The 12,307-nt window shown below is 40.3% G+C and overlaps 1 protein-coding gene across 1 annotated transcript in view; it reads left to right on the forward strand.

Moving 5' to 3' along the window:
- exoc3l4 (exocyst complex component 3-like 4) overlaps positions 1-12,307 on the forward strand; it is a 24,752-nt gene that overhangs the window by 5,111 nt on the left and 7,334 nt on the right. Inside the window, exons 5-12 of the mRNA XM_020604107.1 lie at positions 70-184; positions 1,204-1,329; positions 1,555-1,655; positions 4,661-4,759; positions 7,047-7,170; positions 8,243-8,365; positions 8,812-8,964; positions 9,951-10,072. Coding sequence (XP_020459763.1) covers positions 70-184; positions 1,204-1,329; positions 1,555-1,655; positions 4,661-4,759; positions 7,047-7,170; positions 8,243-8,365; positions 8,812-8,964; positions 9,951-10,072 — 963 coding nt within the window. The remainder of the gene's footprint in view (positions 1-69; positions 185-1,203; positions 1,330-1,554; positions 1,656-4,660; positions 4,760-7,046; positions 7,171-8,242; positions 8,366-8,811; positions 8,965-9,950; positions 10,073-12,307) is intronic.

A 12,307-nucleotide genomic window follows, 5' to 3' on the forward strand; every position in this document is an offset into this window, starting at 1 on the left:
GCATTCTTTAGTGCCCACAGATCACATTCCCATAAAATGCTGTGAAAATGTATTTTTTCACCCTGACAGCAACATCATGGGAAGCCCGTCTCTGCAACCAGACATGAAGAATGAAAACACGGATCTGCAACTGTCGGAGGACTTCCTGCAGGAGCTGAAGGAGAAATACTGCTACAAAGTGGAGGTGAGGGGCACAGAGATGCTCTGTGTAGACTATTCCACCTTGTAGCTGAGATACAGGATCTGGTGCAGGATCAGGGCCGACATTCTGTGTTTGACTTTGTCATGTGGTGCTGTCGACTATAGGCCAGAGGCATGTATTCTGAATTTAGAGATACAACTTCTTTAAGCCTCACTGATTCAAGCACATTTTTCTTGATTCACCACATAAAACACATTTCACAGTACAAAAACAGTCTGAGCAAACTGAGCACCAAGCAGCTTCCTGCTATGACTGATTATGACCACTTGGGGGCAGTAGAAACAAGTTATGAACTCAACCTGGACATATGGACAATCACCTTTTCAGATGATTGGTTGGACTTTTTTTTACATTACAGGTCACATTAGAATAGAATAGAGCAGAGAATAGACTTGTTCAAGATTAAATGCACCTTGCCTGGTAAGCAGACGAGAGCAGCAGCAGCTGGCTGTGGCAGAAATCCACAGTCATGACAGACAATGTAGGAGCCTTCCATCTGCCTTCGGCCTGTACTGGAAGACACAGACACGCTCACATCCTGGTAGACTGGGTCCCAATTGAATAAAATGTCATAAAACCAAACCTTTCAGCTTCTACTCAGGTTGCTGTTTTAATGACATTCTCCTAATGATCTCATGCTCATCTGTGTTGATCTTTAGCTGTTAAATGCTCCACTCTGACCGTGTCTGCCTGCTGTTTCCTGCTGTGTAGGTGGACAGTGAGGTTTTTTTTTAATCTTTATTTCTGAAAACAATTTAATAGAGATCATTTTCTCCATCTTCTCAATTTCTCAGTCCAAAACCTAATGATATTGACAATTGTCACCAAAAAATGCATCAAATGTTCACATTTGAGAGGTTTTGCTTGGGAAAAAAAAGACTAAAACAACAGTTGTCAAACAAGTTTCTCCATTTTCCAGAAAAGAACTGCCTCTTGTTGTTCAGGCTGAAGTTTCACAAATGGTCACTCATGTCAGCTTCTCCGTGTGTTTGTTGCTGCAGAAGGACATAAGCTCATCCCTGAACAGACTCACTGAACTTGAACATGAGGATGTTTGGAGTAAAAGCAGGTCTCCAGAGAAGGACGAGGGCTTCCTCGTCTCTCAGTTAGACATGGACATCTGGACGGTACGTCACAGGATCGTTTTATAGCTGTATGAAGGATATGACATCACATGATGCTTTCAAATGATGTGGTTAAAACCACAACATTTTCTTTAAAATCATCAAATTGTAGCTTAGAAATATTAATTTTCATTGAAACTTCAGTTCATAAATACACACAAATGGAGTAAATCACAGTGGGCGATTTGGCCACATGGCGGCAGCGGTGTGACAGTGTTTCCTCTGCAGAAAATGAAGGGGCTTGTGATGCAATCTGGAAAAATTGATGGTCATCTGGAACAGAAAGTGGCTGTTTCCTGTCTCGTGCAATTGAAGAAGTTCCCCAAGAGGTATTTCAGCACAAAAACACATATACTGTGTGTGTATGCATCCTTAGAGTTGTTGAATATATAAAGTTTGTGTACAAATACTAAATGATAGAATGATTTGTAGAAACAGTATCTAACAGGAAAGGGCATCTTAGAGAGGACAACATTCAGTTCCACGCTCCCTCAAGTGAAACCTATGATAGCAGCAACAAACAGAAACAGATGACATAGAAGAGATGACACTACAAAAATGTTCTTTCTTTCTAAACTTTCTCTTGTAGCTTTGACATGAAAAATGAAATGAGAAAATGTTTCTGATGTGGCCACACATCTCATTTCATCCCATTTCTCTCTGAAAAATCTTAAATAAATCTTGTAAAGATGCTTTTTGTGACAGTGTCATAAAGACATAAACAGTTATTTTACTCAATATTTTCCCACCGCGCTATATGTTTTTCTTTTTTTTTTAGTCATGCTTGTGCCACGACTTCACCACAAACTGATCGATTACCATGAAGTTAAAGTTTTGTACAGGCATTCATGGTTCAGAGGATGAATCCTAATGACTTTTCCTCTTGTGCCTCGATCATGTCAGAGTTTTAACTCATCCAATTCTGTTTATGATTTGTAAATCTAGCGATATTCCGGTCAGCCTCAGCTGATGTTAGCATGCTAACAGGCTAAACTACGGTGCTGAACATGATAAACAATAGCCGAGTCAAGAAAAAGCAGCTTTATTTAGTTAGCGCAGTTCATACACAGAGGAATTCAGTGTGATAACAGCATTAAAAACAATAAGCATTAAACCGAGAATAACATCAGTTAAGAGAAAAAAGGAATAAAATACATAAACTGAAATTAACAATAAATAAAATAATTATATACAGTAATATGCCTGATAATACTGGAATGAATGAGAATAGGAAAAACACGTCTTATCAATGGCACAATGCCAAGTGTTAGACACCAGGGCTAAAACCCTCAAAAGCCTGATTAGTTTTACTGTAGGTGTGTGTTGCGTTTTGTAACCAGACACAAACCAAAAGTGTACAGCTAAAATGAGCTAAGAAAATTCCTAGTGTGTCCAACTCAGAATTATAAATCAGCGGTTGACGTGAACAGTTTCCCTCATTTGGCTGCTCAACAACATGTTGTGAAAGGCAGTTTACTGTAAGCACGTTAGCATTGCTAATGTGAGCGTAGTAGCATGCTAACAGCATTGTTGTGCTAGAGTAGCAATGCGATGCTTCATTTGTGACACAAGTGCTTGTTTAATGACACAGTGATGAACCCACAGCTCCATATTTCTACAGTGCTTTTTAGCCTTTCTTAGCTGATTGTTTTGGTTTTTTTGGCACAGTCATCAGTCTTGGTTACAGAACATAATCAGTGAATTAGTAATAATCTATAAAGTATGTAAAAGTCTCCTTTTCCTTATTTACTCATTCATTATAAATTTGTTTAGTTTACATAAAAACATACGCCAAGTACTTCAGACTGTCATTGTCTGTCACTTCATTTATTATTGAGGAGGTCAAAGGTCAGACATCAATGGTGATGCATTCAGTAAAAGCCTGATGCTCTGTGGGGCAGCGCTTCATGGTGAGGGGGAACCCGACTGCAGCATCACACAACAACAAACAGACCACAAACAGGAACCACACAATCATGTGATTTTTTTCCCTGTTGGGGTGGGAGTCAGGTGATTCAGTTAAACACAGTATTCAATGTAAATCTCCCAGGGTCCCAGGGGGAAGCACTCTGACATTACCCAACACGTTTGAGAAATCCTCTAAAGATCATGTGCCTGTCTTTCTCTGCCTCTTCTCAGAAATATAAGGAACCGATCAAACTTAATTGTTTCCTCTGGAAATGTTTTAACTGCAACAGAACAGGTCACCAGTCTAATCACAGGGCTGACATGTAAACAAACAACCACACACACCCACACACACTCCTAGGGGCAGTTTAGAGTCACCAGTCAACCCAAGCTTCTTGTCTTTGGAATGTGGGAGGAAGCCAGAGAGAACCCAGGCAGGCACAGAGAGAACATGGAGACTGCACATAGAAAGGCCTCGGGTCGGCCGGGACAGCAGAAAACGTAGCGGGAAAAACATAGACATACTAGAACTAAACACCAAAAACTACTAAGTAATAAAACTATTTTAGAAAATGAAACTTGAAAAGATGTTTTGAGAGATTAAGTATCAGTACAATACAAACAACTTTGTTCCATTTGGGACAAACTTAATCAAAACTAGAAAATATGGTGAACAATTTTGACATTTATGGATTTATTTAACATTCTTCTTGACCATTCACTAAAATACAAGTGTAGAATATTTGTTTAATTACAACATATGGACAAAATTATGTAGACAACATAATGTTACTCTGGTATGTCAAGCTGTTAAAAATGTAAAACCACGACTGTGTCAGCGTGCTTCTATAATAATATCCACTGTTCTACGGAGGCTTTCACCACATCCCCACTGATGTTGGGCAAAAAGGCCTGGACTGGAGTTGTCTGTACCGTCTGATGATAGTGTGTCATGTGCCTCTTTGAGACTAATCAGCTTATATAAGGAAAAAATAAAAAGGCTTAACTACACTGGGATCAGTGTTCCTGTTTATCTTCTACTTCAAACTGGGAAAACAATTTCTTTATGACGTGGTTTAGACCAGTTGCAGACATGTAGATCTTTCAGAAGTATGTCAATACATGTCCACATACTTTTGGCAACATAGTATAATTTTAGATCATGTATGAAAACAGTTTGTTTTTACTTTAATTACACTCAGTTCACGTTGATGTGGACGTTCTGTTGTAGTGTTTACCAGTGCTCCCAGTCCAAAACTTCTCATCACATCTGTGAACAGTATTGTTTTCCATTGCTCTGTGTTTGATTGTATCAGTGTATCAGTGATTCTGTGGATGATTTTCTGTTCATTTTGTAAATAATAGAAACACTGTGAGCATAATCCATCTCTCCCCTCCTCTAACAAGTCTCATCTTGCCTCTGCAGCTTTGAGAAAGAGTTCCAGTGTCACTGCAGCGCTCTCAGGCCACAGCCTCTGTGGAACGAGTACAACATAACTTACATCAACAGCTTCGCTGCATTGCAGTAAGTCACATGACTTCCTGAAATTGCCTGTGAGGCTTTGTGATAAACTATAATGCTTTCCGGCATCTGCCCACCTCCCATTTAAATCTGTTACAAGATCCACCCAGTGTGGATTCACATGCAGTCTCACTGCTTCCTGTTTTAGAATGCCACAAGGCGAAAGTTTAAATTAAGATGTGATTTGATATGTACAGTTTATAGCCACAACTGTTCATACCAGTGTAGCCAAAATAAAGTTGAAAATACTTGTGGATTTGACCATGTTTACCTTCACAACAAAAGCTTAAAATGTGCTCAAATGCACTTATTTGTCTGTATCTTATTTTAGAATACACTTTTTTGTGTTTACAACTGTGCAAAACTGTCTGTCACCACAACTTAACAGCACAAAAATAACAAGTACAACAGTTATAGTAACAACACAGCATGACTCTCCAAACCAGAGCAGTAAGAAATACAGATGCAAGACTCAAAACAATTCTTAAACATTAAAAAGCATGAGATAAAACACTGTGAAGTATTAATAAAAATAAAAATAAAGGGACAGCAAGTGGCATTTATCTGCTAATTAAAACTATTCAAACCAATGAAATTACCTCCTGTACTAATCTTCTGTCATGATGTGTTGAAGTTAAATATGATTTGATTTACAAACAAATGAATAAAATCTTAACTCAAGGTCCACTTACTTTTTCTTTAGCATTCAGTTGCATTTCATGGTTTTGTAGAGCGCCACATGCTGTGGGTGGCTGTGGCTCAGGTAGGGCAGTCGTCTCCTGACCAGCAAGTTGGTGGTTCGACTCCCGGTCTCCCCGCATGCCTAAGTGTCCCTGAGCAAGACACTGAACCCCGAATTGCTCCCGGTGGCTTGACTAGCGCCGGTGCATGGCAGCCTGTCGTCATTGGTGTGTGAATGGGTGAATGGTGTATGATCTTCTGTAAAGCGCTTTGGCCAGTGCAACACACTGTGAGAAAGCGCTATATAAAATACAGTCCATTTTACCATGCTGAGGAAGATGGAGAGATGGGGTGGAAAGCTCCAGAAAAAGCCCATAAAGGGGCCTTTTATTGTCAAACTACTGATTTCAAGATCAAGAATGAACTTTCAGGCTTTATGTCGAACATGCTTGTGCTTTTATTTTGAAGGCTTCCAACATTAAGCACTGTTTCATATCAGATTAAACAGGTCATTGATCATCCGCAAATAATCCAATTGTATTGACTTCAACCTGTGTTTCCAAATCTGATGCAAAAAGCAGGCAGTGAAGAAAACCATTCACAGTCTGGGGAGTGAGCTTAACAAATCAGAAAGTCCTTTCTACCCTTAATATGGATGAGTATCTGCTGACTTATTTCAGACTTTGCCTGGAGATTCCCAGCATTCTGGCCCACATGATTTAAAGGAATGTCAACAGAGGTAGAACCGTGGTTGTGTGGCTGCTCAATGCGAGTTTCACACCAGCTGGAAAAAGTAGTACCATTTGGATGCACCATAAATGGGCCAGCCTTGGACAGAGAGCAGCACCATGTGATTTCAGGGAATCGGGGCTGCTAGTGAGAAGTGCTGCTGTGTTAAGGGGGTGGGGGAGTTACTGAGAGCATGCTGCAGATGAGGCTCTCAGTGCTGCTCTCTGTCCAAGGGGGTGGGGGAGTTACTGAGAGCATGCTGCAGATGAGGCTCTGGCTCAAGAATCCTTGAACAGTGTGTGTTTGTGATGTAGATTTGCTTGTTCTGCTTTCAATGCAAGAGGAGCTAAAGGTTTTCATCTCATGTGACATTCATTTATAAAAACCTGGATTCAAGGGTGTAAACATTCATTATAAGCAGAATCGCCTTTAAAGAGTCACTGGAACAAGCACAAAGTATATGTGTGCACCATCATACATCAGGAAAACACAAAGAGAAATTTGAACTTGCAGTTGTTTCCCGGTAAGAGAGTGGGGGAAAAGTCAAAAACACATAAATATGTGTCTGTGTGTGTAATTGTTTGTGAACTAATCGACCAAAATAAGGAGTGACACTTTTTTAAAAGGTCACAAACCGAAAGAATTGGTAACCACTGGGTTTTTTTAAGGTCTAGTGGCTCCAGCTGTCAGATAAATGCCCTGGAGAAAAAGGTACAATATTGTATAAAGAAAGAAAATACTCATTTTCTTAAAATTTGCACTTTGATACAGTACTTAAACCTCAAGGTGCTATGGTGCATGAGTCAGGTGTGGCAGTGCTTCATAGTATAAAAATAAAATATCATGTTACATCTCTAGTGTCCTGTTCCTCCCGCTGCAGAAAGCACATGGGTGAGTACCGGGACGTCTGTCCAGATGAGGTGGAGGGCCTCGGCAAGGAGGTGATGTCACTGATTGTCAGGCTCAGGCAAGACCTGGAGAACCAGTTCAAAGAAGATGTCAAGGTATTTTAGTCCAGTATCACCAAATATTCAGTATTCAGATTCAGTTCCACACACCCAGTAGAAAAGGGGAAATGAAAAAGGGAAGCTGCTTTTCCTGAACATAAATTTTAAAACTGCTAGGATGTTTTAACCACCATGTAAAACCAGGATAAAAGACATTAATCCTGAAAATCTCACCACAAGCTACTTCTACGAAAGCAGGTATTTGGTGACTTTCTACACAAAATAGTGTGATGTACTGGGAAACATGACATGATCGCTGCAAGGAAAGACTGTCAGAGGACGGGCAAAAAAATACTTGCTAAGGAAAATGTTTGCTAAACACAAAGAGGTTTTCAGGCCTTTGCCTTTATTATAATGGGGAAAACAGATCACAGACCTCTGGCATAGGTTGAACCACCACCATCACCCACACACTGTGCTTACCAATATGGTGCAACGCACGATAGCCATTCAGCTAGCAGGGCACCTCCAGCAGGTGTTTAATGATTTTTTGTAGAGAAGGCCAGAATATGTGCAGCAGATGATCCCACATTGGTCTTTTTGTTATCTCATGTAAGAAAAGAGATGAAATAACATAATTCTTTACTGTCTAACTATACACCAAAGGAAACGTGCACAGCAGGACAACATTTCATTGCATTGGTTCATAATTAAAACACAAATAAAAATACCTTAGCTGAATAGGCTAAAAAGAGCAATAAAATAAAATTAAAATAGCACAGAGCATACTTACTGCACATGAACCAACTAATCTGTCAATGTGTTTAGAGACGTGTTTAAAAATCTGTACACAGAAGTCCACTTAGCAAACGCTATTGAACACATCACTTAGTCTTTCACTTGCTAGAAAAACTAAGCACCTTTAAGCTGCTTGTAAGTAAAACTCCAGTCTGCTGCACACAAGTTGCTTTGCCTGAGGCAGGAAGTGGAAGAGCTGCAGGTGTCTAAATAACCAAAAATAAAAACCTTCATGACCTCCCTCAAATCTCTGCAGAGTAAATCAGAAAAAAGCAGCATGGAGTAAGTGTGATAAAAATGTTTTGAACCACCTTTGTTTTCTGTTTTCCAGCCGTACCTGATGAAGATGATGACGAGGAAGTGGCTCAGCCATGACGAAGACTTTGATCAGCTTTACAGTCGGACAAGGCAGGTTTCTGAGAACTGCACCGTCATGAGGCCTCCACATAGCCAGGTGAGGGGGAGGAGGAGGAGGAGGAGAGAGGCAGGAAGAACACATCAGCACTTACTGAACACTTTATCAAACAAACCAGCCAAATCCTTAACCCTAGAAGAAAAACTCCAACCTCGTAGTCTCTGATGCTCTGCCAAGGTGGTGAGATACTGGCATTTAATGGGACTGATAATGTTTTCACATTGCTGTGTCATCCCTTAGGGATCTAGGAACTTTCAATGACTTTCTTGGAATTACACACCATTGTTTTGCACCGGATGCTGCAACCACAGCAAATGTTCAAGTGTGTGAAATAAATCAGGGACAAATGAATAGGTGGAAATGTAGGTGATGAAGTGGCTGCTGATTGTATGATGATAAAATTAGGCACACTTATATTTTGTCTTTGTGCTTGTCCTGTTGTTCTACCACATGACTCCCTGTGTGTGTGTGTTTCCCGGTAACAGGAGTTTGCAAATCAGTTGCACTACTACGTGGTGAGGGAGTACATTGGCCAGCTGATGAAGAATAACTACTCGTGCAAGAACCAGAAACACGAGAAAGCTGCAGCCAAGATCCGCCAGCAGTGGGGTAAACTCAGGGAGCTGTTTGAGGACATGGTAATTAGCTCTTATATCCCCACAGCAACATCTTTCTGTTTAGCCTGGTGGGGACAAATACCAATATTTCACATTATATTTGCTGCCTTGATGCAGTAAACTTCAAACCATTAGGTAATCTAAACATATATTTACTGACAGAGGTGAATGTAACCAAGTATATTTACTTAAGTACAGTTCTAAGATACCTGTACTTGAGTATTTTCATTTTCTGCTACTTCATACTTCAGATTTTCCACTTGAACAGCCAACACCTGGAACACGCTACCGGCTGGCTTTAGACATTGACCCACCTTTGCAGAGTCACAGCTGAAAACTTGGTGAAAGACGTGACCACTGAACACGTTACAGTCTAGTAGCCTTTCCTTTCCCCTCTGACGGCACCGTAGACCTGCATTATTTATTACAATGCAGTCATAAAACTAGGTTTTTATAACATGCGATGCTTCATCTTTCTAATTTATTGACTAATGCTTTAAGGATGCTATGTGTTGTTTTTGTTTGTGATAATGAAATTGTTGTGTCACTCTAACTTTAGCAAATTCCTGGACAGTCGGGTCCTGTCCATTGTCCATATTTAATAAACTACAGGACAGAGAGAAAGAGACAGATATGGGGTAAAAATAATTACAAAAAGTCCAAATAAAATATGGAAATTAAGTTAGCTGTCAGTATCGTGACAGTTTTTCCCCGATTCTTGATAAACACTTGTTTTCATTTTGTTTAACGATGTCTAGTGGTTATAAATCTGGATCGTGACTAATGCACTGATTTATTACCGAGCGATTAGTTGAAACAAGATTCATGCCATAGTAACAGCTTTCTTAAATTGGTGTAAAAATAAATAAAAGCTCTGCAACGTCTTAGTCTTAGGTTGTTCAAGTGAAAAATCGCAGCCCTCGCTCCTCATAGAATTCATCACATACCCAAACTTAGCAGCAGCTCACTCGTCATGTTTTGGTGTTTTGGTATTCTTCCTGTTGTAGAGGTCGACTCAGGACTGGCTGTACCCGGCGGGAGATGAGCTCAGTGACATCATCGGACAGAGAAACAAGGCGGACATAAGCGACCATCTTGAACCTTTAGTGGTGCATTACCCAGACTTCAGGTAAACTTGAGATACCGACACAGAAGCTGTGCCACTAGCAAGACTACACATATTACAGCACTGAGTAAATCTGAACTGTATATTGTAGTTTCTTGCTGTAGCTGAAGTGTTTCTCATATTACAAGACAGAATATCTAATCAAACAGGATGTACATCAGCAAAGCCTCACAGCAGACGAGACATTCACACAGACCTAAATGATAATAAATGCCCCCGGAGAGGATTTAGAGTATCACATTTTGTCGTCACAGAACAGACCTCTGGTGCACACTGAGGCAGCCTCAGGTTCAGCCAGGTGCAAACATGACACCGGGCTTTCAGGCTAACAAGAGTATCCAGGAAACACTATAAATGATAATGGCAGAGCTCAGGGAGCTGGTTATTGAGCCATCGGTTAATGTTAATAAACCAGGCCAGTTTTCTGAAGTGAAGCATAATGTATGTGACAGTCACTAGAGTGCTGGGACATTTGTTGAAAAGCTGTGGTTTGACTGAGGCAGACATGTCAAAATCATCAAGCTCTGAACCACAGAAAGAGTCCAAAGTGAAGACATTCAACAAGCATCTTCATTTTAGTTTCGATTGGGAAGGTTTAGGAACTGTGAGAGCTTCTCTTTTGTGATTGGGGAAGTAAGAATGTGCTTCTGTTTAGGTGACGACGAGAAAGATTGGCTGACTGAACATGTGCAGAAATGTCCTGTAGTGCAGTTAAATAAACCAAATAGGACATAAACTAGTGGATGTAAAGTACTGTGGCCGGGAGAAGGGGGAAATGAAGTTAAGTTGCTGTGAATAAAACCAAAACAGAGCAGAGATTCAACAAACACAAGTTACAATTTGGACCTTGAGCTGGAATATCTGGTAAAATGCAATCTTGTCTTAAGCTTAAGCAGTCTTAAAGCTACACAACAGCTGCAGAACAAAGTAAATGAATCAGCCACTGATGACGATCTGGTCCCAGGAGGTGTGTCTGTGTGGCCACCATCAGTACGAGTGCTCGTCTCCAGACATAAAAGCCTGAGAACCCTCCAAGACAAACTAAGACTATACTTTCAGGGATCATTTCTTTAGTTTCTGACTTGAGAAATGTGTTTCTAAAGAGTGTGGTCTCACTGCCCACGATGAAGAGTTAAGATGTTTCCTTCAGAGCAAGAAACTGGTGGAAAGACTCTGTTTCTTCTCCACTATTGAAGATTGGTCAGTGTTTCTGACTGAGACACTGATGGAGGAAACATGATCTGAGTGGAGTTTTATTATTAAAAAAGATACTAATGTTATTAGTAACATCATCTTTTAAAGTTGACTTTGCTTTGTTTAGACCATTTGTGCAGTAGAGAAGATGGTTTTGTGTTATTAGTTTTAAAGAAAGTGACAGATGATATGAAACTGTCCTGGTTAGTTTGTGTCCTGTTTAATCAGGTAACATCAAGTGAAAACACCTGTTTGACAGGAGAAGACTGACGGCTCATCTTGTACATTCTCAAAGTAGAGTCTGTAGGTGGAGCAAACATCCAGATGTTCGCACACAAAACATTTGGTCAACTGGTCAGACTTCAACATATTCACCATAACATGTCAAAGTCCTGTGGGGTCATATACTGATAACTTTACATAAATAAAACATACAACACAGTTACAAAGTCAGCATTTTTTTTAATTAAAGAAAACAAAACCACTCAGAACATGTTTCCTCCATCAGTGTCTCAGTCAGAAACACTGACCAATCTTCAACAGTGGAGAAGAAACAGAGTCTTTCCACCAGTTTCTTGCTCTGAAGGAAACATCTTAACTCTTCATCGTGGGCAGTGAGACCACACTCTTTAGAAACACATTTCTCAAGTCAGAAACTAAAGAAATGATCCCTGAAAGTATAGTCTTGGTTTGTCTTGGAGGTTTCTCAGGCTCTTATGTCTGGAGACGAGCACTCGTACTGATGGTGGCCACACAGACACACCTCCTGGGACCAGACTGATGTCACTAACTGGTTTTTATACTGAAGAGCAAAATGAAAAGGTTGAACCTGAAGCTTTCAGAGCAGTGATAAGGTATAAAATCTGGACAGCTCACAACACCCAGTGTGGCACAGCCACAGGTTCAACATTCCTCTCTTTCCATTGGAAAACAGTGGTTCACGCCTTTGATCATGTGTGAAGGGCGTTAAAGCTGCAGAACAAAAGCAAATGAATCAGCCACTGATGATGATCTGGTCCCAGGAAGCGTGTCTGTGTGGCCACC

Source organism: Monopterus albus, unplaced genomic scaffold, assembly GCF_001952655.1.
Source record: "Monopterus albus unplaced genomic scaffold, M_albus_1.0 scaffold64.1, whole genome shotgun sequence".
In the NCBI taxonomy this organism is placed as follows: Eukaryota; Metazoa; Chordata; class Actinopteri; order Synbranchiformes; family Synbranchidae; genus Monopterus; species Monopterus albus.